The 26726-nt window shown below is 49.4% G+C and overlaps 1 protein-coding gene and 1 long non-coding RNA gene across 8 annotated transcripts in view; one reads left to right on the plus strand and one right to left on the minus strand.

Moving 5' to 3' along the window:
- sei (seizure) overlaps positions 1-26726 on the plus strand; it is a 325563-nt gene that overhangs the window by 167151 nt on the left and 131686 nt on the right. For all 7 annotated transcript variants that reach the window (XM_070531711.1, XM_070531710.1, XM_070531712.1 and 4 more), the window contains exons 3-4: positions 19855-20049; positions 25193-25453. In XM_070531711.1, the coding sequence (XP_070387812.1) occupies positions 19855-20049; positions 25193-25453 (456 nt within the window). The remainder of the gene's footprint in view (positions 1-19854; positions 20050-25192; positions 25454-26726) is intronic.
- LOC139054565 (uncharacterized) lies at positions 13665-25274 on the minus strand. Its single transcript, XR_011511327.1, has 3 exons — positions 25180-25274; positions 15534-15733; positions 13665-13873 (listed from the first exon to the last, which is right to left on the minus strand). It is a non-coding gene; the product is annotated as an uncharacterized lncRNA (long non-coding RNA).

The following is a 26726-nucleotide window of genomic DNA, read 5'->3' on the forward strand; positions in this document are numbered from 1 at the left end:
CGCATTCGGTCTTAGGCGGTTTCTTACTTCCTCAAGTTCACTAAAAGGCAGGCCTTCTCTTCCTTTGGATAGCTTACGCATCTTAATGCGCTGCCTTTAGGAATCTCCCGCTCTTCCTCCGAGCACAGCTCCTCTGACGCCACACCTTCGTTGGGAATGTGCTTGCGAACGGTCACTCTCATCTCACTTCCTAACTCACAATTGAGCATCTCAGTGAAGTTACGGTTGACTCCCCAGCCTGTCTCGCCTTCTTCTATTACGATAGCCATTATATGGACACTCCAGGCACATTTCTACCATCGGCGTCGGTTTCGCCGTGAGAGAGAGAGAGAGAGAGAGAGAGAGAGAGAGAGAGAGAGAGAGAGAGAGAGAGAGAGAGAGAGAGAGAACTTTATTGATCAGTTAATCGTAGTTATGGCATGTCTGGGTGGGGCCCTCAGTCCAGGGCTCCATTGGCTCTTGCGGCTCGCTGAGCTTGGTCCAGGAGGGCCAATTGGCTCCCCCGATCCTCGCTTGCGAGTAGTGTCTTCCACTGCCGTACGAAGTTCGTGACGCTTAGAAAAGGTGAGTTGACATTGCTTGGCCGAGCCGTACATTCCCACATTACGTTGGCCAACGTGGGTTTTGCGCCGCACCACGGGCAGGTGTCCATGTAAAACGTCGGGTGCTTCTTGTATAAGAGGTTTAGGTGTGGGTATGAATTCGTTTGTATGCGACGCCAGTCTTGGTCTTGTCTTCTACTTAGTTTGGAGTGCGGAGGGCCGTAGGTCGACGTTCCGTACAAAGTCCAAGGGCGATAAAATCGTCGCCGCGGGCAGTATGCTCTAAGTGCGAGTGAAAGCATCCGAGGCTGAGCCGACGACGGTGGCTCCATCTCATGCGCTCAAGGGAGGAAAGCGGGAAGGGGAGGGAGCGGGGGTTATACGGGGGCGGCTGCGTACGGCGTGGCCGCGCACTGTCGCACGCTGACGTCGTGCTGTGATGCAACAAAAGCGCAATTCAGAGCGATTCTGAGGAGGTGAAGAGATGAACCGATCACAGGAGCCTCACAAGAGTCTGCGTGGCGGCGCAGGTGATGGTTGCTGCGAACGGACAGGCACACCCACTCGTTGCTTAAAACTGCTGTTCGATGTCGCATTCCACAAGTTAAACTTTAATTCACTTCTCGGTATCACAAATGCTGCAATGGTATTTGCGATCAATGCTTTAAAGTGGGCCGGGCATGCGGGTGGCGAGTGTCCGTTCAAATTCCTCCTGTCTACAAGAATAACACGACAATGACTTGCTGCACCGATCATGTATAGTGCAGAGATCTTGTAAGGAAAGCGGCAGAGTTTTATGCCAGTAGCCGTCTTAAAAAAATAAAATGACCATTGAACAAATGAAATATATATATGCGCCAAAAAGAAATTTAGCTTTTTGGAGAAAACAAAGATAAAAGACTGCCAATTTTTGGAAGAATAAAAGCTGAGACCTTTGATCGACAGATATGCATAACAAGGTCCCGTCGTTTTCTCGGTCTTTCGCTTGCGTTACAATAGCGTGAGCGAACGCTGTCGTCGTGGTGGTAAAGTATTGGACTGAATCTCGCCTGCTCGTGAATATTTGTTCTCTATGTCTGTCCAATCAAACCACGACATCTCTCGCTAGCGGTGAGGCAATTTTTCGTGTTGCTGATTAATCTTCGTGTCGTCCCTTGGAGTCCTTTGTAGCAACGACTTGATGAAAGTCGGTTCGTTTTCAACTTCAACGTCAGGTTCTCAGTCCTCGCTTGTTTTCCCTGTTTCACCTTATTATTATTATTTCGCCCTTATTATTATAGCCTATTATCAGACACCGTTGTTCGGTGTAGAAATACCGATGTGCTTAGCGAAAATGATTTCGTAAGTGAAACGAGAAGCAATCACGGACCGAATTCAGAAATACTTTGTTTGTATAAACTGCTCATCATTAGCTGGTCGGCTGTGCTCATAACGTTCTTGCCATGGCAGTTCGCGAGCGCCTGTTGCTACAAATCGATCTACCCTGCTCGTTGTTTCGTAAATACCGATTCAATAAGACGAGTCATAATCCTAAGAGTAGGGATTTGAAGTCGGCAACGTTAATTAAAACTCTGAATTTCCGCTTCGACTCTTTCGACTCTTTTTTTGCATGGTGTACTTTTATTGCGGTGTACTGGCAGCGACGACAAAGAAATATCGGCTTTACAGCGAAGTTATCGGTTCCTCTTGGGACGTTTACGCGAGGCACCTCGACTTTGTGAGCACTCATAAAAAAATAAAAGTGAGGCAGCACATGATTAAGATGCCGGCATGTGCATGTGAGTGTTCTGTGCAATCACCTAATCAAGCCTTCAAGTTTTGAACACGTCCGTTTTTATTTTTGTCAAATATTCAGGGTTGTTTCGTCGGCTTATCAAAAGCTGGAAAGGCAAGATAAATATTTCTTTTAGAATACCACTAAAGAAACAGTATTGCTGATAACAACAATTTTTACGTTTTATAAGTCTTTCCAAAAGGTCACCTCTTTGGTATTGGGTACATTGGTCCCTCCGCTTCTTGTTAAGCCATTTCCCGTAACTATAAGCTTGTGAATATTCAAAACATTGCATACGAGTCTAATACTTCTGCTTGGTGTCGAAGTATTCGATTTGAGAATCAGATATTTGATTTCCTAAAATATTTAATTATGGCTGGTTATACGTGGTTGCTACGATTATTGGGGTCTACTTGCACTTGAAGGGGCGTCTGGTCTTTTGGCCACCTGGAAGGCACGATGCGAATATGTGAGGAAATTTTTCTACCTTTGTCTCTTTTGCTAGTTTACAAGCTTGCCGTTTGTAAATTACTAAGGATAAATCTACACAAGAGCATTGCGCAGATTTATCCTCCTGCCTCATCCCCGCTGTAGTCTCCTGAGACCGCTTATATATTATATTGGTCATCAACTTTACCCATATTCAAAATAAAACCACGAGGGAAAAACAAAAAAATTACCTTTAAATTCAGGCTGGCCGCACGGTGCACCGTGCCTCAGTGGCTTAATCATATTGTCACGTGGTAGTGACGGCGAAGAAAGAAGCAGTACGGTGGAATACAAAACTAGCTTTTATTGGGCGAACCTGTGCCCACAAAACAGGCTACACTTATAGCAGACCGAAAGCGGCGAACACAGTCGGCGATCGTCGAAAATCTGATCAGCGGGTCAAGCGCGTCGGCTTTTATAGATCAGTCGTCGAATGTTCCAGATTAACTGATGGGACCCGCTTGTTTTCCACAAAGTTCTACACCATTCGTGTCACGCGATGAAATCTGATAACACAAGGTTCGGCGACAACAGACACGCGGATAGAAGCGTCGATAACTTTCCAGAAACGTCGGATACATGCAGAGGCGTCCCTCGCTGTGCGATTGCAGTTGTTAAGCGGCGAAACGTGGTTGCCCGATAAAGATAAGTACACGTGTCATTACCCCCCTCTTAAAAAGCATCGACCCGATGCTGCAAACAAACGAAATTAACAAAGAAAAGCACTCGTAGCAAAGAAAACAACAAACTAACGAAGTTCATCAGCGTCCGTAAAATGGTTTAAGGCGCACCACGTGGACCACTTCAGATCGTGCGCGGCGCCGCTGTGAGTGCGAAATGCCGTCTGGCACGACCTCATAGTCTAGTGCGCCAATACGTCGGATGACCTTGTAGGGTCCGAAATAGCGTCGCAGCAGCTTCTCACTGAGTCCTCGCCGGCGAATCGGGGTCCATACCCAAACACGGTCGCCGGGCTGGTACTCGACGAAGCGTCGTCGGAGGTTGTAGTGTCGGCTGTCGGTACGCTGCTGGGTCTTGATCCGTAGGCGGGCGAGCTGTCGGGCTTCTTCGGCGCGCTGCAGATAGGTAGCGACGTCAAGATTCTCCTCGTCAGTGACGTGCGGCAGCATGGCGTCGAGCGTCGTCGTCGGGTTCCTGCCGTAAACCAACTTGAATGGCGTGATCTGTGTTGTTTCTTGCACCGCCGTGTTGTAGGCGAAGGTGACATACGGCAGGACCGCGTCCCACGTCTTGTGTTCGACGTCGACGTACATCGCTAGCATGTCGGCGAGGGTCTTATTCAGCCGCTCCGTAAGACCATTCGTCTGCGGGTGGTAAGCCGTTGTCCTCCTGTGCCTTGTCTGACTGTATTTCAGAATGGCTTGGGTGAGCTCCGCTGTAAAGGCCGTTCCTCGGTCGGTGATGAGGACTTCTGGGGCGCCATGTCGCAGCAGGATGTTTTCGACAAAGAATTTCGCCACTTCGGCTGCGCTACCTTTCGGCAGTGCTTTTGTTTCAGCGAAGCGGGTGAGGTAGTCCGTCGCCACGACGATCCACTTATTTCCGGTTATTGACGTCGGAAAGGGTCCCAGCAAGTCCATCCCGATCTGCTGGAATGGTCGGTAAGGAGGCTCGATTGGCTGTAGTAATCCGGCTGGCCTTGTCGGCGGTGTCTTGCGTCGCTGACAGTCTAGGCATGTTCTGACATAACGGGCGACGTCGGCGGTCAGGCGCGGCCAATAATACTTTTCTTGTATCCTCGATAGTGTCCGGGAAAATCCGAGGTGTCCAGCGGTCGGATCGTCATGTAGGGCATGCAATACTTCTGGACGAAGTCCTGACGGGACAACAAGAAGGTAATTGGCGCGGACTGGCGAGAAGTTCTTCTTCACGAGTAGACTGTCTTGAAGCGCGAAGGAAGATAATCCGCGCTTAAATGCCCTGGGGACAACGTCGGTGTGCCCTTCCAAATAATCGACGAGGCGTTTAAGTTCCGGGTCAGCTCGTTGTTGTTCGGCGAAGTCTTCCGCGCTTATTATTCCAAGGAAGGCATCGTCATCCTCGTCATCTTGCGGCGGCGGGTCAATGGGGGCGCGGGATAGGCAATCGGCGTCTGAGTGTTTTCGTCCGGACTTGTATGTTACGGTGATGTCGTATTCTTGTAGTCTGAGGCTCCACCGTGCCAGCCGTCCTGAGGGATCCTTTAAATTCGCTAGCCAACACAAGGCGTGATGGTCGCTGACGACTTTGAATGGCCTGCCATATAGGTAAGGGCGAAATTTCGCTGTAGCCCAAACGATGGCGAGGCATTCCTTTTCGGTTGTAGAATAATTGCCTTCCGCTTTTGACAACGACCGGCTAGCGTAAGCTATCACGTGTTCATGTCCATCTTTTCTCTGGACCAGGACGGCGCCGAGGCCTAGGCTACTGGCGTCAGTGTGGATTTCGGTATCGGCGTGATCATCGAAGTGCGCAAGTACGGGCGGCGACTGCATGCGTCGTTTGAGTTCTTGAAATGCCTCGGCCTGCGGCGTTTCCCACTTGAACTCGACGTCGCATTTAGTTAGCTGCGTCAGCGGCTCAGCGATGCGCGAAAAGTTCTTGACAAATCGCCTGTAGTAGGCACACATGCCAAGAAATCTACGCACTGCCTTCTTGTCGATGGGCTGTGGGAACTTTGCTATGGCAGCTGTCTTCTGCGGGTCGGGGCGGACTCCAGATTTGCTGATGACGTGGCCTAAAAATAGAAGCTCCTCGTAAGCGAAGCGGCACTTTTCCGGCTTCAGAGTAAGTCCTGATGACCTGATGGCCTCTAGTACTGTTGCCAGCCGCCTAAGGTGAACGTCGAAATTTCCGGCAAAGACGACGACGTCATCCAAGTATACGAGACAGGTCTGCCACTTCAATCCTGCTAAAACCGTGTCCATCACGCGCTGGAACGTTGCAGGCGCCGAGCACAGTCCGAATGGCATAACCTTGAACTCGTAGAGGCCGTCTGGGGTGATGAAGGCGGTCTTTTCGCGATCTCTTTCGTCGACTTCTATTTGCCAATAGCCAGACTTTAGGTCCATGGACGAGAAGTATTTAGCGTTGCAGAGCCGATCCAATGCGTCGTCTATCCGTGGGAGGGGGTATACGTCCTTCTTCGTGATCTTGTTCAGACGACGATAATCGACGCAGAAACGTAGGGTTCCGTCCTTTTTCTTTACCAGAACAACAGGGGATGCCCACGGGCTTTTCGACGGCTGGATGATGTCGTCGCGCAGCATTTCGTCGACTTGTTCTCTTATAGCTTCACGTTCTCGCGCCGAAACTCGGTAAGGGCTCTGACGGAGTGGGCGAGCGCATTCCTCGGTGATTATGCGATGCTTGGCGACTGGTGTTTGTCGAATCCTCGATGACGTCGAAAAGCAGCCTTTGTATCGTCGGAGCAGACTTCTGAGCTGCTGTTGCTTAATCATAGGGAGATTTGGATTAATGTCGTAGTCTGGTTCGGGAGCCATGGTCGTCGGGGTAGATGCGGCGGAATCCGAGAGGACAAACGCATTACTTGTTTCCAGAATTTCCTCGATGTACGCGATCGTCGTACCCTTGTCGATGTGTTTGAACTCCTGGCTGAAGTTTGTCAGCAACACTTGAGTTTTCCCTCCATGCAGTCGAGCGATCCCTCTTGCGACGCAAATTTCATGGTCTAGCAGTAGACGTTGGTCGCCTTCAATGACGCCTTCTACGTCAGCGGGTGTTTCGGTGCTGACCGAAATGACGATGCTGCAGCGAGGCGGGACGCTCACTTGATCTTCGAGCACACTCAAGGCGTGGTGACTACGAGGGCTCTCCGGCGGCATTGCTTTATCTTCCGACAGCGTTACTGACTTCGACTTCAGGTTGATGATTGCGCCGTGTTGGTCCAGGAAGTCCATACCGAGAATGACGTCTCGTGAACACTGTTGGAGGATAACGAAGGTGGCAGAGTAAGTCCGGTCATGAATGGTTATTCTTGCCGTGCAGATCCCAGTCGGCGTGATGAGGTGTCCTCCAGCGGTGCGAATCTGAGGGCCTTCCCATGCGGTCTTAACTTTCTTCAACTGGGCGGCGATGTGTCCACTCATTACGGAGTAATCGGCCCCTGTGTCGACTAAGGCAGTGACTGCGTGGCCGTCGAGAAGCACGTCGAGGTCGGTTGTTCTTTGTCTGGCATTGCAGTTAGGTCTTGGCGTTGGATCACGGCTGCGTCGTGTTGAACTGAGGTTGGAACGTCGCGTCGTCAAGTCGTCTTTCGTCAGTGTAGTTTTGGCTTCCAGACTTCGTCGGGACGGCGGCGTGTCGTTATGTCGTCGAGATGGTCTCTTCGTCTTCTTCGTCGGCGGCGGAGGATCTTCGTCAGTTCGACGAACAGCAACCGCACCTCCATCGGTTGCTGCTTTTAGTTTTCCGGGTATGGGCTCGCAGAGCGGCCCCGTGCTGGGCCAGTGTATGGACGGCGCTGCGGCGACAGGTAGCGGCCTGGTGACGGCGAACGGGACGGTCGTCGAGAGTTCCACTGAGTGGCGGCTAGGTAATCGGCAATATCACGTGGGCGCTCCCCAAGCTGTGGACGCGGCGCGTTGACGGCGAACCCTCTCAGTCCCATGTCGCGGTATGGGCATCGGCGGTACACATGGCCGGCTTCTCCGCAGTGATAGCAGAGCGGGCGGTGGTCGGGGGCTCGCCAAATGTCCGTCTTCCTCGTATAGGTGCGCTGGGCGATGGGTGGGCGTGCTGGCGGCGGCGGCGGTGGACGACGGAATTGCGGTGTTGCAGGACCTTGGCGCGGTCGCGCAGGGGGGCCTTGACGGCGGGCGACGGCGGCGGCGTAGGTCATTGCTTCCGGCTGCGGTGGTTCTGGTTGCACCTCAGGAACTCCAAGGGATCGGTGCACCTCTTCCTTCACGATGTCGGCGATAGAGGCCACTTGAGGCTGCGACGAAGGCAGGACCTTGCGCAGTTCTTCGCGCACAATGGCCCTGATGGTCTCTTGAAGGTCGTCCGAACCTAGTCCTTGGATGGCGTACTGCGGCGTGTGCCCCTGGCGGTTATATTGTCGGGTGCGCATCTCCAGAGTTTTCTCGATCGTCGATGCCTCTGCAGAAAACTCAGCCACAGTCTTCGGTGGGTTACGAATAAGTCCGGCGAAAAGGTCTTGCTTGACGCCGCGCATCAGGAAGCGAACTTTTTTCTCCTCCGACATTTCCGGGTCGGCGTGCCGGAAAAGACGGGCCATCTCCTCCGTGAAGATTGCGATCGTCTCGTTTGGGAGCTGCACTCTGGTTTCAAGTAGAGCTTGGGCTCGCTCTTTTCGCACGACGCTTGTAAACGTGTGCAAGAAGCCGCTTCGGAAAAGGTCCCACGTCGTTAAGGTGGTTTCCCGATTCTCGAACCACGTCCTGGCGGCGTCTTCCAATGCGAAATAGACATGCCGCAGCTTGTCGTCGCTGTCCCAACTGTTAAACTTAGCGACCCTCTCATACGTTTCGAGCCAGGTTTCCGGGTCCTCGAATGTTGATCCGCGGAACGTCGGAGGTTCCCTGGGCTGCTGCAGCACGATGGGGGATGCTGGGGCTGCCATTGGGGTTGCCTTGTCCACAATCTTCTTGGTCTTCTCAGGTAGAAGTCCGTGCTCCGGGGGCAGCTGTTGAAGACGGCGGCTTGCTCGATGTTCCGGTACGGCGCTGGTGTTGTCTTTGCGGTCCGGGCTTGTATTACGGCTTGTCGGGGGCGTCCGGTACATGGACGTAAAGCACCTCCACCAGATGTCACGTGGTAGTGACGGCGAAGAAAGAAGCAGTACGGTGGAATACAAAACTAGCTTTTATTGGGCGAACCTGTGCCCACAAAACAGGCTACACTTATAGCAGACCGAAAGCGGCGAACACAGTCGGCGATCGTCGAAAATCTGATCAGCGGGTCAAGCGCGTCGGCTTTTATAGATCAGTCGTCGAATGTTCCAGATTAACTGATGGGACCCGCTTGTTTTCCACAAAGTTCTACACCATTCGTGTCACGCGATGAAATCTGATAACACAAGGTTCGGCGACAACAGACACGCGGATAGAAGCGTCGATAACTTTCCAGAAACGTCGGATACATGCAGAGGCGTCCCTCGCTGTGCGATTGCAGTTGTTAAGCGGCGAAACGTGGTTAACGATAAAGATAAGTACACGTGTCATTATTCTTCCTTAGAGAAAGTTGACAGAAAATTACGCTAGGCTGGTTAATTGCTGCAGACGACAAGAAGTACTCGGAAGGTTCATACATCCGAAACGAAGAAACGTGACATCCCAATCACGAATGCAGTGCTCTAATAACAACTAGCCACATGATGTCACATCTTCATTTATGTGTTTAGGCCAACAAACCTCGTCACTACCAGAATATATTAGGTAGGAGACGATCACTTTGTCCACAAACACGAAGATGCTGCTTTGCGCAACTCGGCGATGAGTATTTGAAGAAACTTCGTTTTTCAGGTTCGTAACGTACCTGTTCGTAATCAGAACTGACTTGAAAAGGAATTGCATGTCTGGGCTTTTTTGGTACCTCAGTTGGTAGGGGAGCAAGTTGAGTTTTCTGCTCTGAACAAACTTCCCGATTTTGTACTTTCTTTCATGTCTCCCTGTTTCTCTTTCTTTGAGGAATTAGGTCAGATTTTGTCCCAATTCTGCACGTTTGTTTTTCCGCTACCGGAACTAGAAAAAAACGAAAGTTCTTATTTGACATTCGTAGACCACATTCGAAGACTATTCGTATTCGATTCGATTTGATTCGATTCGATTCGAGAGAGAGAGAGAGAGAGAGAGAAACGAAGAGGGAAGGGTAGGGGGGTTAACGAAGCACGTGCCCTGTTGGCTACCTTACACTTGGGGAGTAGGACAGGGAAGGAAAGATAAGAAAGGAAGAGAATAAAATAATAAAGAGTCAGTCATTCGCAAAATAATCTCAGCTTCTACAAGCTTTTGTACAGTCCATTAGCCTCCAGTAAGTGCAGAAGAGCTTTTGCGGCCTTTTGCATGCAACAATCCATAGGTTGTGGTCCCAGGGTCTTTTCCTCCGAGAGCACTTTATATATCTAACAGGCTGAGTTTAGCTTGTAGAGTACGTTATTGAGCGTCAAAGGCTGGATACGAACACAGAAGATGTTTTAGAGTCTCATCGCACCCGTATAAATTGCACGCAACACCGTTGGCCCTTCCTATGAGGAATGACTAGGCATTTTTAAATGCGACGCCCGACCACATGCGGCGCAGCGAAGTGGTTTCGCGGCGGGATAGTCCAGCAGAAGGCGAAGTCGCAATTTAGGGTCGAGTGAGTGCAAGCGAGAGTTGGTGAAACCCGGCGAATTCCATCGAAGAGTTGTGATGTGACGAGCAAGTGTTTAAAGTTACCGCGCAGCATCAGTTATTGAAAGTGGTATAGGATCCCGCTGATGTTTTTGATGAGCCGAACGCGCAGCTTCATCTGCGCTGTCGTTGCCGACAATTGTGCAATGGCTCGGCGACAATTAAAATACAATGTCGTGACCTTTCTCGAGCGCGCGATGATGAGCGTGCCTTATTTCGTACACTAGCTGCTCGTGTAGCCCATGACATAGGGAAAACTGAAGAGTTTGTAGGGCTGTTTTAGAATGGCTAAAAATAGCCCAACGATTTGGTGGCTGCTGGAGCACGTACTTGAGTGCACCTTGAAGAGCCGCAAGTTCTGCTGTTGTCGACGTTGCATTGTGCGAATATTTAAACTGCAAAAAGACGGCTTCCGATGGAACAACTACTGCTCCGCTAGAGCTGTTAGAATTGGTGGATCCATCCGTGTAAATATCTACGCCGTCACAGTAAGGCTTGTTTAGGAGACGCAAAGACAACTGCTTCAGGGCTAACGGTGACAAATCTGCCTTCTTAGCAATCCCAGGAACTGAGAGGCACACGTGAAGTTGCCAGAGACACCAGAGTGCCGATGCTGGATGTTTCGCAGGCTTGAAGCCAGATGGTATCGAGTCATGGTGTCTCGTCACAGTACCACGGAATGCAGCCTGTGGTCTTCGCGCTGGCAAACCGGCTAAACGTTGGTATGGTAGCCGTGAAAGGTGTCGAACGTGCGCTCTTAGCGTCTCAACGACGATGCGAGTGGTGATCGGATGCTCATGTGCGATGAAAATCATTGCAGCTGTCGAAGAACATCTCGCCGTCGAACATGTCCGGAGGGCTTGGGCTTGCACGTTCTGATGTGCAAGGGGATGAATCGTACCTGTGTTGAACAAGACAGGTAGACTGATCGCAGAAATCCGACAAAAAGTGCCGTGTATCGCGTTAACATGGAGCCCACAGATGGTTCTCCCAATTTTACAGCTATGAATTCAAACATTTTCAATATAAAGAGTTTTCTTTTTCATGTAGGAGACATGGTGAATCCAGGTGAGGTCAAGATCCACCATAACGGCTAAAAATCTATGAGTTTTCTTGTAGGCGATGGACTGGCCCTCCATACACACTGGGTAGAAAGACATCGGTTTTCGGGTAGATGCCACTAGTGCTCATTTTTCTCAAGGCATCGTCAGAACTTGTCGGCGAAGGTACACCGCTGTCTACGTTGCCGCTTTCTGTATTCTGGCGTACACTTGTGACCTTGTCACGCCGGACGCCCAGAGGAAAATATCGTCAGCGAAGAGCGAGACATTAGCGGTAGCGTTTTGGCGAGCCCCACCAGAACGAGATTGAGAAAAGTCGGGCTCAACCCTCCGCCTTGTGGGATAGCCGAAGGTTAAACTTTCGCTTTTTCGCACCGTTCTGTCTGATTTAATCGTAGTGCTATCTGTGACGCAAGTTTTGCTAATGCTTTGGTAGTATACGTGGGAGAAAGGCATTTTTAGCCATAAATAAATAAACAAGAAAGCAGAAGACGTGGCCAACCCCGGTAGCTCAGAAGCTATGGCGTGACGCTGCTGGAACGGAGGTCGCTGGTTCGATTCCTGCCATGGCAGTTGCCTTTTGATGCTAGAAAAATGCAAAAAATTGCTCCAGTACTTTGATTTATATGCGCGTAAAAAAAATTAAGTGGCCAGAGTTATGATTGTGGGGAACTGCGACGTGATTCATAATCAGATCATGGTGCTGGCGCACAAGACCCAATATTTAATTTTTAAGCGTAAGACGCCGGCTAGTCCTATGATTATTTGCATCGCAATAATAAAAATAAAAAATATTGCTCTGTTAACAGCGCAAAAGAGGAGGGCACAAAGTGAGATTCACGTGGTTACCGTGCCTACAATCAGCGCTTAACGGCACGGCTTATCGTTCAAAGGTAACGGAGGGCTGCTTAGGCGTTTCACGTGGGGCGTATGCATTCGAACTTAACTGTATAACGAAAAAAAGAAAAAAAGAAAACGAGAGTGACCATCTTGCTTAATCTCAATCTAAACGAATCAGCTGTTAGGCTACCGTGGCATGTGGTGGGGCGGACAACCACTCCGACCGCTATTAGTGCCGACGCCTCCCTCTCTATTCAAGCACCCCCCCCCCCCCAGCCTCCATTTCGCCTGCTTTTTCTTTTCCTCTTGGCTCTGTGCAGCAGTGGATCGGTCCGTTTGCCTTTCCGAGCGGCAGAGGGTGGGTTGCGATGCCTATCGTCCACCGCGTGCGGCCCTCCCGCTATTTCCAGTCCACCCTCAGAGCCGCGTATGCGAGAGATTGCCGCGAACAACATGAAGAGAAATGCTTGCGGTGAGCGCACCCATCCTCATCACGAGACTTGATCTCTTGGCACCGCGTCCGCGCGGGCACAGGTGGCTCCACTCGCTCGTGGCTTGCGCACAAAAAAAAAGAGAAAGAATGAGAAAAGAGAGCGAGAAAGAGACAGAGAGAGTGTGTCTCGCTTCTTCGTGCCGAGTATATATGCCGCGCGTGCAGCCAGAAAATGTCGGAGAAATTTGGCATTCAAATTACCTGCCGCCTGCTCCTTTTTCTTTTTCGTCTTTCGTTCGGCTCTTTCAAGCGAGGAATCACTCACTCGCTGACCAAAGAGTGCGGTAGACGGCGCGTAAGCGCCTCTCCGAGAGGCTTCGCTTTCCCCTGCATCGTTGACTTCAGGGCAAGTGCGCTTTGGACGCTCATCAGTGTCAGAGGGCGTGTTTGAGGTTGGCTGCTTTGAAAAAGTCACATTTTGATGCACCGCTGATGCGGTGAGTTTGCCTTGGGTACGTATTTAAGTGTTAAAGCGCCTGCAGTTTCTATCGTTCTCGATTGTGGGGTAGCTAGGGATGCAACATTTGCGGAAATTTGAAGCGGCAAGAAAAAAAAACGTCTTTTTTCCTTTCTTTAAAGGAAGTTTTGTAAATTTTGAGAAAGACTGAAACACCAGTAAAAATAATTATCCTTAAATACATGCTATAATTACGCAGTGAACGCGAAGACAATGAAATTAACACCTTGTTCGCTTCTATGAGCGGTTGCTAATCTGAGAACTGAGGTAAAGGTCACTCATTGTCTGAACGAGAGAAGGAGGGAAACAGAGGGGCTCGATTTTGTTAGTTATGGCCATATGAATCCAACAGACAATGACGTCAAGGAACGCGTTGTGGAAATTAGCTGTAGTTGAAAATGAAATGTAGAAAGTAATAAACAAAGGGAAATGAAAGTGGACGAAAAGATAACGTGTCGTCGGTGGGAGCCGCACCCACAACCTCCGCATTACGCGTGCGTTGCACAACCAATTGTGCCTCTGTGTCTGAGTCACTCTCGCTGGCCACACTTGCATTGGAATCGATCGCGGCTGTTCCCACATTCAAATTTATTTAATTGCACGTAGACGACTTCTCGAACATGTTTACAGGTGAGCATGTTGCGAAGCTTGTTATGGACATTTCTAAACAAAAAGCAGTTTTCTGTTTCACCTCTGTAAGATGGCGAATCGTAGCTGCAGCAGTACAGAAGCTGTAGGTCTTAGCAGCTGATTAGTGCAAAGGCCTTGCCACCAAGTTCATGGTTTCACGTACTTCGCCTAGTCGCAAGTGCCCGTCCTGGACCAATACCCAGAGGGCGTCCTGTAAAAAAAACGCAGCCGAACTCTATTATCGGGCGAACATACACACGCAGCATTACTACTGCGCGTGATCCCTTTCACGTAATAGGCTCTATATGCAGATTGAAATTAAGCTTTTCGGTGTGCATTACATATAAATATTTAATTGAATTTACCTGTGGGATACTGTCTTGTCGATAAACAACCCCGATTTGCACAGGAACGCTTTGAGAGAAAACTAGGACGGCGCTTCTTCTGATATTAAGAGAGAGGTTAATGCCATCAAGCCGCTTTTCTAGGCGGTTCATATAGGACTGCAGAGTTTGGTACAAAGCATGCAAGTCTACCGATGCAGCAAAAATACTGTGTCGTCGGCGTGTAAGTACACATGCACATCCTGTTGTAAAGGCACAGTACTCAGTAAAACACTAAACAGCAATGACGATAGGACTGATCCTTGTGGTACACCTCTCCACTGTTGATACGTTAATGAAGACAATCCGTGTAGACATCAGTAAAATTCCCTGCCGCTTAATAATTCATAAATCCACGCGACAACATACTTTGGTAATGCAACAAATACTTCGGCAGACCAGCATTCTAAAGCGCGTTTATTAGGCTTCCATGTTCTACGCTGTCGTACTCCTTAGTGATATCCAAAGTGACTAAGGCTGTCTATTTTTTCTGACATCTAGATAGTTGAATACGACTTTCTAGGTCGACATGGGCACAACAAATCGAGCACCCACATCTAAAGCCAATTTGACATGGACTCCAAATCATGTTCTCTATTAGCCAATTGCATATATGATCGTGTAATATTTTACCAGGTTAGATGTTATAGATATTGGCCTAATATTATCTGTTACGTAAACGGCACCTTGGTTTTTTAAAACTGTGATTACTTTTGCGAGTCTCCATTCCGGAGGAATCCACGCATTTTTATTAGAGTTGTTTACCATGGTAAGTAATGCATGTGACCATATCTTAAACAATGTTTTTATTATTGCCTGTAGTAATGTTATCGGCGCCTGGCGCTGAATATAGGCAGCTGGCTTAGTGCATTTTTTCAGCTCCGAAACCGTAACTTCTTCGAAGTATTCACCATGTGTAGGCGGCGTGGCAAGATTGGGCAAAATAGGCTGAAAGCGACATTCTAGCCCTTTAGCATTATCTTCCAGTAATTTGGCCAATTCGCAGGGTGTTGGAACCGCCGAGTCGACATTCGATTGTGCCGGAAGGACCTTTTTATTCCTCAGAAATCGAAAGAGTGCTTCCGTTTTCTTGCTGACGTCTTCGTCGTTTCTAAAACTGTATGCTGCACAACAGATACTGGCGAGTATAACTGTGTGTGCTAATTTTAATTTTTTTTTACTTTCTCTGCCGGAAAAAGAATGAAAGAAAATAAATTTTTTCCTTGCCCTTACATTTCCAATTAGGTTACTAAACAAAGACGATCAATATTTGCGCAGCATTGTATACGATATGTTTGTTCAGCCATGTTGGAGTTAGTGACTCTTAAGCCTCACGGTTACGTAACACACTTTTTCTCGAGTTGTCCAGGATGTAGCTCTGGAGCGCAAACATTTCGTTGAAGCACTCCAGCGTCTGGGCGTTCCACATGCTGGTGCGAACGACATGGTGCACACGTTTCCGCGAGGACATTCAGGAAGCAGGTGTACCGACTCCTCCCGAAGTTCTCAAATGCCGTCGACTTGGTCCGTGATTGGTGGCGTGTGGCAGAGCACTTTCAGCGCGTTGCGTCGGGATGCAGGTGGGCCGACGGGGTGTCGTGCGCGGGATGGCTCACAGGGTGCGCGCGTGTGCCCGGTTCCGCCTCGCTGTGCGCGTCACCTTGCTCACCCGTCTCGCGCCACACTTCCTGTAGTGATGTGGAACCGAACGACGTAAGCATCACTTTTCTGTTTTGAGGTTGCCTGAAAGGAGGCGCTAGGGTGAAGCAATCACCGGCATACGTTGCAGGGACAGATGAGCCTGCCCCCCATCCAACACCAGCCGCATTCTCCTTTCCTCCTTTACGTTTGTTTTCTTTCTGTTGTTTTGAATCATTCTACATCACCTTTTCTATATTTAATTATTTTTTGTCCATCGATGCCCCCTCTCCTCTCTCTCTCTCTCTGTTTCGCACTTCTCTGCGTTTAAAAAAATATTCTTAGCTCGTACATCGATTGGTGTACAACCCATAAGTGGGCAGAATCACCAACGACGTCTTGTGCATCTGCGGTGGCCCAGAGGCAAATACTATTGCATTTATTTCTTGCTCCATTGCCTCAGGCGCCGCTCTAGTAACATTTCTCCTCGCATCGCATCTAAATGGACCTCATAGCAAGATAAGTGATCGCGAGCGACACACCGTGCACCAGATGTTGCACCGAGAAGTACAGAAAAAAAAGAAAAAGGAAAGAAAGAAGGAAACTCTACTTATATACGACGGAGCATTGGTGTTCCAAGGGTAGCAGTGACCTTCCAAGGAGCATGCATAGAGCAGCAAGCGCGCGGCTGGATCTCGAACTACATCACGCAAACGTTCTCTTCAGCGTCTCCGCTCGTTATTCCGCGTTTCGTGCCTATGTGCACGGCCCACCGTACGCGGTCTTCACTGCGGGACCATCGGAAAAGTGGTTCGCGGGGACGGTGGGTCAAACGGCGCGTTGCGTCGCTCCTTTCCGGTGCGTGTAGAGAATTGGCTGCCGCTTGCATTTTCTCTCGTGTCTTTCTTTCACTACCAGGCTATTCTTGCTGTTCACATTTTTTTTTCTCCCTTTTACCAAATGTGAAACTCGTGTGTTATCAGCAACAGTACAGTTTCTTAGCGAGCAGCATAGCTTCGCTCAGTGCTTTGCCGCTCTCCCCTGTTAGCGGGAAGTCTGGTCGTACGCGCGAACGAAATATTCGCTTCGCCCCAGCTTTTCTTTCTTTTTTATGACCTCGTTGGAAAGAACCGCTGACTGCATCCGGCATCTTGCCGTTCACACGAAGGGCACGTAAATGCTTACTCGGCCTGTGACGCTGTGCTATGCTAGGTCTGTCGTCGTATAGGCGAGTCACTCGCTAATGGCCTGCTTCCTCGCATTCGTGCCGCCAGGGCGAAGTTATACGTTTCCCCTGCGACTAAAGAGATATCGGAGCAAGTTGTCTCGCTAGTTGTTGAGCGTTACACAGAAACCTTGCTCTGAAAGCGGTCCGTAGGTGCGAGCGTAGGTGTTATTTTGTGCGAGTTCATGCTTGAACCGAAACACTATGCGTGGAAACGTGGGCTGCACGCGAGCGCTCGTTAATACATTTTAAAATGTAGACGACCGTGTATACAACGATTTTCAGGCGAATAGCAGCTGCTGCCGTCACCGCAAAGTGAGCTGTGCATGCAGCTTGCACTTCAAGACACTTTATTCCATAGTAAACATCGTTCGTAACGGCCAAACGGCCGTTGTAGAGTTGGTTGTTTTATATCACCGTGGCCCTGCAACTGTTGGGTCTTCCAAGACGCGACATATTTTGTTTTCCCGACTCGAACGCTGTTCACGTAAATGTTTAAGCGGCGACCATCTGCGTCGCAGATGTACATGCCTGAGCGTTGATTTCATTCGGAAAGGGAATGTATTGTACATGCGAGGTTCCTAAAAATCACATATTGCTCAGCGCACTTTACTACCCGTACCGTGGCATACACGAGTGAATAAGAAATGAGGCGGTTGCGTTCGTGCTGATGCACCGAAACGGTCACACAACTCACAATTTAGGATAGCGCCGATTACCTATATCTTGTGCCCTGACACGATATGCAACATATCTTTTGCAATTCGTAGACCGTTCAAGTCATGGTCCCTGGGGCACAGCTCGGTAATATTGCTTTGTGCGCAGATACGTGCCTAATGTGAAAAGTCATTAACCATAGCATCAAACGAAGAAGAGAAGCCGAAATTCCTGCTGTCTTGGACAACTCGTGCACCGATTCTCCACTGACACGGTTTCTTCTATCCCATTGATATGTCGTACCATGTAGAATAGAACATTAGGTTTCCAGAGAGCATTTGTGTTGTCTGATCACCATTCCACGTCTATGAGATGTTTCCAGTGGGGAACTTAGCCAACTGTATTCCAAGCCAATGCGTTACAGAACCTGATACACAGGGAAACACGCAGGAAGATTAAAAAATGGCGAAGGCGGTTGTGCAGGCAAGCGGAATCCAACAAGGTTTCAAAAAAAAAAAAAAGATTTCGTGTGCAGTTAGGCGACGCAAATTCACAGCGGTAATTTCTCATTCACGAATGCACAGGGAGCATCTTTTAATGACAACTTCGTCTAGTCAGTGTTTCTGTCAGTGAATAGAATATCAACATTTCGGGTGCCAAAAGCAGACGAAATTGTTCGCCTTAATTTGTTCGGCATGGTGGTCAGTGTTTATGGTCGTTTTCCTCCGCGTGACGCTTCCTCAGGTCCGCGTGCAGGAAGTTTCGCTTTATCACTGCGCGGAACGAAATCGCTTTTGCCTTATTAAGAAAAATAGCGCTCGATGATATATTGTAGCTGTTCTTTTTTCAATATCTGTGGCTTGAGCGCACGTATTGTGTATCATAGTTAAGCGAGAAACTTCATCTTTCGACCTTGATTTACAAAGATAATCCAATTACAAAGACGACCGTTTCCTCCCGTTAAAGTAGACCTTACTAGAGTGCTGTCCCTGCCTAACCCTGGCCAACAAGGAAGCTGAAACAATTTCTTGCTTTCTGCAAACGACGGAGCCCTACGAGCGCCTTTGACTTCATGGCGCTGTGCGTGCACGGGCAAGCATTTGCGGCGTCTTTCCTTCCGCTCTTTTCTATCTATCTATCTATCTATCTATCTATCTATCTATCTATCTATCTATCTATCTATCTATCTATCTATCTATCTATCTATCTATCTATCTATCTATCTATCTATCTATCTATCTATCTATCTATCTATCTATCTGTCTGTCTGTCTGTCTGTCTGTCTGTCTGTCTGTCTGTCTGTCTGTCTGTCTGTCTGTCTGTCTGTCTGTCTGTCTGTCTGTCTGTCTGTCTGTCTGTCTGTCTGTCTGTCTGTCTGTCTGTCTGTCTGTCTGTCTGTCTGTCTGTCTGTCTGTCTGTCTGTCTGTCTGTCTGTCTGTCTGTCTGTCTGTCTGTCTGTCTGTCTGTCTGTCTGTCTGTCTGTCTGTCTGTCTGTCTGTCTGTCTGTCTGTCTGTCTGTCTGTCTGTCTGTCTGTCTGTCTGTCTGTCTGTCTGTCTGTCTGTCTGTCTGTCTGTCTGTCTGTCTGTCTGTCTGTCTGTCTGTCTGTCTGTCTGTCTGTCTGTCTGTCTGTCTGTCTGTCTGTCTGTCTGTCTGTCTGTCTGTCTGTCTGTCTGTCTGTCTGTCTGTCTGTCTGTCTGTCTGTCTGTCTGTCTGTCTGTCTGTCTGTCTGTCTGTCTGTCTGTCTGTCTGTCTGTCTGTCTGTCTGTCTGTCTGTCTGTCTGTCTGTCTGTCTGTCTGTCTGTCTGTCTGTCTGTCTGTCTGTCTGTCTGTCTGTCTGTCTGTCTGTCTGTCTGTCTGTCTGTCTGTCTGTCTGTCTGTCTGTCTGTCTGTCTGTCTGTCTGTCTGTCTGTCTGTCTGTCTGTCTGTCTGTCTGTCTGTCTGTCTGTCTGTCTGTCTGTCTGTCTGTCTGTCTGTCTGTCTGTCTGTCTGTCTGTCTGTCTGTCTGTCTGTCTGTCTGTCTGTCTGTCTGTCTGTCTGTCTGTCTGTCTGTCTGTCTGTCTGTCTGTCTGTCTGTCTGTCTGTCTGTCTGTCTGTCTGTCTGTCTGTCTGTCTGTCTGTCTGTCTATCTATCTATCTATCTATCTATCTATCTATCTATCTATCTATCTATCTATCTATCTATCTATCTAATCATTTCATCCATTTCAAAACGAGGGCTTGTGGTAAAACATCTCCCATGTGCTTTGAATTCAGCTTAGCTCTCTCTTTCTCTCTGTGTTACGGTGCAGGGTCCAAGTTCCTGTGCAGCCAGGTGGTGGCGCCCATCAGGAACGAGGACGGCGACATCTGCATGTTCATCGTCAACTTCGAGGATGTCACCGACGCGCCTTACAAGGCCGACGAGGAGGCCGCCGGGAGCCTAGCAGTGGCGGCAGCTGGAGGGGACCTGGCGCCACTGCCGCAGGCGCTGGTCAGGACCTGCGGTCAGTGGCTCACTATGGCAGCGTTTGTGTTCATGCGTCAGCAGTCTGGCTCGTCTCAACACAGAGCCAGACTCCTAGGACTGTTTGCGTGATGCGACAGTTGCCAAAGTCGGCTTCTCGGCAGACTGCGGTTACCAGGTTTTACAGCGAAGCTGTACACCTTTACCGTCCAAGGAAATTTTCGTGTCGGCGTAATAAGCAAAAAACTCCCCACACGTGGGCCGATCCCGGAGATATTGCAATGCCGGGCCGACCCGCGGCGGAGGCGAACCGGGCGTTAAGCACTCCCCACACGTGGGCCGATCCCGGAGGTTGTGTAATGCCGGGCCGACCCGCGGTGGAGGTGAAGCAGGTGTGAAGCACTCCCCATACGTGGGCCTATCCCGAAGACAGTGCCATGCCGGGCCGACCCGCGGCGGAGGCGAAGCGGGCGTTAAGCACTCCCCACACGTGGGCCGATCCCGGAGGTTGTGTAATGCCGGGCCGACCCGCAATGGAGGTGAAGCAGGTGTGAAGCACTCCCCATACGTGGGCCTATCCCGAAGACAGTGCCATGCCGGGCCGACCCGCGGCGGAGGCGAAGAAGGCGTTACGCACTCTCCATACGTGGGCCGATCCCGAAGGTAGTGCAATGCCGGGCCGACCCGCGACGGAGGCGAAGCAGGCGTTCGGCATCGGCCCCATACGTGAGCCGAGGCCGAAGTTAGTGCAATGCCTGGCCGGCCCGCGGCGGAGGTGCAGTTCGCCATTAAGGGGCGCACATACACAGCTTCGCTGGTCATCCTTCTTGACAGAGTGGAAGGGCACTGAGTTTTTTACGTATGCCAGGCGGGAATAAATGCTACATAATTTTTTTGCGGACTGGTCGGTACGTTTTACGGCAAGGGCACGATAAGAAAGAAAATAAGCAGGGAAGGGTAACGCACGAACAAACTATACATAAAGAATGACCTGCCGCAACGCACTGCGGTCGTACACCATATGGAAAAAAAAAGAAAGAAAGAAAGAGAAAAGATGCGGAGCGTGTAAGATATCTTTATGCAAGGAAACCATTGCTGGCGGATTAATCTCGATCAGCATTTGATATTTACAGCGTATGGAATATTGTTAAAAATGTTCACAATTATTTTAGCACCTTAGGCTCTGTTCCGCATCAGTGAGGAATGATGTGCGCGGAGCCATTGTTGAAGCGGAAGCCAAAGAGAAACATGTCGATTGCTTCACCGTCCAGTGATGGTGGTGGTGGTGGTGGTGATAAACTTTATTGAAAGGGGGAAGGGTAAAGAGGGACGTGGCTGAGGGTTAGGGCTCAAGTAAGGCCCTGGGCCTGCTTGGCCTTTTCCGCCCAGTCCACCAGTTCAAGTTGTCGCTCGACGTCCCCGGAAATGGGCCAGGCTGTCCAGTCAGTCTCGCTGCTGACGGGGGGATGAGAGAACGGGAGCGAGGTGCATTCCCACATTATGTGTGTGAGTGTTCCTGTTTCTGAACAGAGCCTGCATTTGTCGCTTTCCCTGCCCCTGTGATTTTGTTAATGTATTTTGGGTGTGGGTGAGATTTGGACTATACCACGTCACGCCTTTCTTGGTGAAGTGCTGGACGCGCTATCTGCTCTGTCGGAGCCTGGTCCCCGTGCAGCATGGGTCCAGCACAAGACTCGACAATGCCTCTGGTCTGTACATAGCCTGACCTCTGAGCGTTCCGCACATTCCGGAAGGACGCGTGGACGGATACTCTTTACCAAGCAAATAAGCAAATACTATTCATGCCGGTAGCAGTCCGTATGGTGTAAACTGTGAGAGTGACTATGGGCACTCCAGAGTGCAAAGTTAGGTCGGAGTTATTGTATATAACATTTTATTATTATCAGGTTAAAAAACGAAGTATAAAACCGATCTATTCGGTCTATATACTCGGCCTATATATAATGTGTTGTGACGCGCAACATTGGAGACGGAGGAATCTGAAAAGGGGGAAGAGAGGGAGGTTAGCCACTGTAAAGATCGGCTGTGAACTCTGTGCTGGCGCAACAATGTATAGGCAGTTTCATATGGAATCAATGGTAGCGAAAATGAAGCAAGCATGATGAAATGAACTAAATATGATACAGCACGTAACAACTCAAGGTCCGTCACAAAGTCTGCATGTGCTCAAGAAGTGCAGCAATTCGAATAAGGCCCACTGTGCTGAGCAAGGCCTGGATCAGCGACATAGGGTTATCTCTTCTGACGAATGGTGTTGGCTCATTCTAGTGGCGCAGTCGAGAGCTCATTTCTAGGTGAACTTCAGCGAAAGCAGTCACGGAGCAGATGCCTGTTCATCTCCTCGAAACCGCAGTTGCCACTTGCAGTATACTGTCGACTGTGAAGCATCGACAATGTGGGTTTTATGAAGAACAGCGACAACGCTACGAGCGATATAAAAAGAAATGATAGACGCCGTGTTGTCAGGCAGAGAGAGAGAAGGTTAGAACATGCGGGCGTTAATAATACTTCAAAGTGAAATTTGTAAATTCATAAACTGCGGTAAAGTCGTTTTATCTGCCGAGCGTACTTAATTGCCGTATGATGGGGGATGATTGACGATGAACATCAAAGCCACCTCCGCAGCTTCGCTATACGTGCTGGCTACTGCCGGCCCGGCAGTCCCTTTAACGCTGTGGCCCATTAGCCTTCACTATACGGACTCCCAGCTTGCGTGACACTCTTTTGTGCATACGAGCGTCGGCGAAGCCGATGAGCGTGTGCCGTGAAGTTGCGGCGCAGGCAGCCGATTTGCGTGCGTGCCCGGACGACAGATATAGGACGCAGGCAAGAGGGGCGGGCTTCCCGCGTGTCTCCGAAACTTCCAAGGTTATCCGGCCATAGCCGTGACAATAGGCAAAGCGACCTAACAAAGCTTCTCGGCAAGGCTGCCCTAGATAGTGGAATTTGCTCTCGACTGTTCGATGCGCGTGAAACGCTCGGCACATAGTGCGAGTATGCATAAGAACTGACGTACGAGCAGTCCTACCAGCAATCGGATGGGCTGCAACAGTCGGTGCATCCATCGTTCTGGCGTATCACAAGTCCTTATCGGATTCCTGTCGCGCTGAGTGTTTTCGGCCAAGTTGTGTAAAACGTGCTTTGAGTGGGAAACGCATGCGCGCCAAGAGAATCTGGTTCGTCTGGCGACGCATCGGAATGAAGACAACGTCGACTGTTGAAAGTTGTTGTATTCCGTTGGAATCGGTCGGAAACTGGTCAGGCATGGTAGGTGGCACGACTAGTCGATGTAAACGTGGAATCGTACGCGCCATCAGGCCGCGCGTGCCAAGCTTTTGCCACTTTCACTGCGAATTCAGCAGTCGAACACAAGAGCGCCGGTTCAAGTCCTGCCAGCTGTGGCTGCAATGCAACAAAGCTCCCGCATTGAAATTAGGAGACCGTTACGCCACACCACGTTGCCAAAATTAAGCCGCAATACCACAAATCATCAGGAGACCAAGATTTAATCGAAACGATCGCGTAGCCCAGATTTTGCTTTGGGTCGTATAACGTATAGTATATCTCTTGCACTTGAAGAAACTTCGTGTGACCTCGAAGAATTGATCGCTGAAGTGACGGCGTTATATGAGTATATACAAGACCTCACAGTAGGAGGCAGTTCAATTTCACACCCTGAGTGCTCTCGGTGGTGTATTCTTCCTTCGTGTAATTGCCGCATAGTTGGCTATCACTAATACTGCTTTGCCTTTCCGGTGAAACTTCAGCCCCCCCCTCTCTCTCTTCTCTCTCTTTTCTTCTTCTGGGAGTCCGAGTATAAGCGCTGTCGCGCATGACTGCTGTTGATTCTGATTTAGAGTGAGCCCGGCCTGGCCTCATTTCGGTTACTGAGTGAATTACAGTGTTCCCCAACTATCATGCACCAAGACTTAAAACACAAGCAGAAGAAGAAAAAGTCGAAGGAAAACTAGTGCATATTGTTTCCAGTACGGTGGATTACCCGCCAGTAATCCTTTGTTACTGAGATTTAATTCGGTAATCGCAGTTATGTAACTCGAGAAGTGCTGTCCTAATGTTCAAAGTGTCGATGAGACATTTGTAGGCACCCCCAAGTGACATCTAACTGCGATGCTTTCAGCGACGTACTAACTGCGTGCAATTTTTTCCAACTGGCAAAGAAACCTCATGAAATATGCAAAATATCACGTGAATGCACTCCCACCCGTATCATAAAGCAATGCCCTCAATTAAGCTTATTGAAAGCAACTGCGTTGCCTGTTGCAAACCCGAAGAGACAGCGCATAACCTTGATAATGGTGCGCAAGGAGCACCAACAGCAGGTTTCTCGGCTTCGTTGCTATGGGCAACCGGCGCTGAAATTTCGCGCGCCGACTGCAGCGCCGTAACACACAGCCTGGCGAGTGGTGGGCACAGTTTACAGTAGCGCATGCTACGAGTTTGCATCGCGAAATTCACCGCTCATCTTGAAGTGCATGCGTCCAGCAACTGATCTGTCTGGGCACCGACGTGGTGGAACGCAACAGCACAGGAGCTCCTCGATCTCGGTCGGTGCCTATGGCGGTTGTTATTACATATCTCAATGAAGTGCGCTGCCGGGTTCTGTCTGCCGGCAAACCTATTCTGTCTTCGCGGCGTTATACGATTGCGCTGTTTCATCTTTGCTTGTGCACGTTGTTGTGAAGGCGGTGTTAATGCGAATACTTCTGAGCGCTGAGCTTTCTTCTTGTTCTTTTTTAATATTTGCCGCATCTTCCTTGTTTCTTTTCCTTGTACTTATAATAAAGAACCAAGCGACTCAGCGTGCACTTGTTCAATGAGTTCAATAAGTGACAGTGCATGGACTGTGCAATTTGAGATTTCGTTCCATGCCCCTGAGACATTTCCCACGTTTCAACGGACGGTTCTAGAAGTAGCGTACTCAAATATTCCGGACCCTGTCTGCGTACTGGGCCATGCGCACTCTGTCTAAACTGTGCTCCAAAAGAGTTCGGCTTGTAAGCAGAACTGAAAATGGAGCCACATTCTGGGTTTACGCTAAGCGTATACACAATTTGCTTGCTGAAACCTGTTTCTAAACTTGACTATATTCAGCGCGCTCTCAAATGACTGTCTCGTCTTTGACCCGTACTTGACCGTCGCAGCCCGGGCAGCGGGTCGGAGCCGGTCCCTGCGACTGCGGATGCCGGGCAGCCGGAGGACGTCGTTCGCGCTCTCCAAGTCCACGGCCACTGAAGGGGACGATGCGGCGCCGGAGTCCATGCGTGCCCTGGTCGTGTCCTCCACGGACACGGCCGAGCAGCAGCCGACCACCACCGTGGTGACGCGGCCGACCAGAGCGGTCGCCGTGTTGGCGCCTTACGAACAGCGCGCCATGGACAGAGGGGCTCCGCTGCACCGCACCGGTACGCGGTTTACACGTATACCTATACTAATTAAACTATCGCTGACACGGGCAATTGCAGTGCTCTTATCATCGCATGTTCTCCAATGAACTAGGCGCTTATCAGGATATAGGTATTTCATACATGGTGTTGATTTCTTGAGAAGCTCGTGTTATCGTTCTGTGATCCTGTAGCCAGCGTTGTTTTAATGCGATAAGTATTGTTTGCCCACTTGAACCATATTGAATCTATCTATCTATCTATCTATCTATCTATCTATCTATCTATCTATCTATCTATCTATCTATCTATCTATCTATCTATCTATCTATCTATCTATCTATCTATCTATCTATCTATCTATCTATCTATCTATCTATCTATCTATCTATCTATCTATCTATCTATCTATCTATCTATCTATCTATCTATCTATCTATCTATCTATCTATCTATCTATCTATCTATCTATCTATCTATCTATCTATCTATCTATCTATCTATCTATCTATCTATCTATCTATCTAATATAATATAATATAATATAATCTTACGCCGACTTAGAGGCCCAAGTTGTCTACCAGTTTGAGTCCCTACGTATGTGCTCGTGGTTATGATGCCGTCGTGGTCGCTTAATAGTCATCATTGCAGCTTCGTAATCTGACCTTCGTCATGCATGGTGTCGTCGTCACCCAATCGTCGTCATACAGTCACTGCATTTGCTGCTTCACTGCTACCGTGATGCCGTCGTGATCGCTCCATCTTCGTCACTGCAGCTTTGTGATCCGACTCTTTTCATGCCAGCGTCGTCACACAGGCATGGTAACACAGTCGTCGTCATACAATAGTCGTCATCATTCGTTGCCCTCATACCGTTGTCATGGCATCGTCGTCATACACTCGTTGCCGTACCGTCGTCGTGATGGCGTAGTGGTCGTTCCATCGTCGTCATTCTAATTTCCTCATCCCACTCTCACCACGTCATCGTCCCCATGTCATTGTCGTCACACGGTCGTCATACAATTGTTCTTATGCCGTCAGCGTCGTGCTTTACGTGTTTCCTTCGTCATTACTTCAATAACGTTATTCCATTGTCGTTATGCCATCGTTTTCATGCCACCTTCGTCGTTCCATCGACGTCAATCCTTCTTCATCATTTTGCGGGACTAGTGGCGTCGTGACTCAATCGTGATTACACCGATGTTGTCGTATGATGGTTGTGGTTGCGTCGTCGCCATGCCGTCGGGGTCATCGTCACTCCTGCTTCATCGTTTGAGTCTCGTCATGCCATCGT

The sequence above is a fragment of the Dermacentor albipictus genome, chromosome 1 (genome assembly GCF_038994185.2).
Source record: "Dermacentor albipictus isolate Rhodes 1998 colony chromosome 1, USDA_Dalb.pri_finalv2, whole genome shotgun sequence".
In the NCBI taxonomy this organism is placed as follows: domain Eukaryota; kingdom Metazoa; phylum Arthropoda; class Arachnida; order Ixodida; family Ixodidae; genus Dermacentor; species Dermacentor albipictus.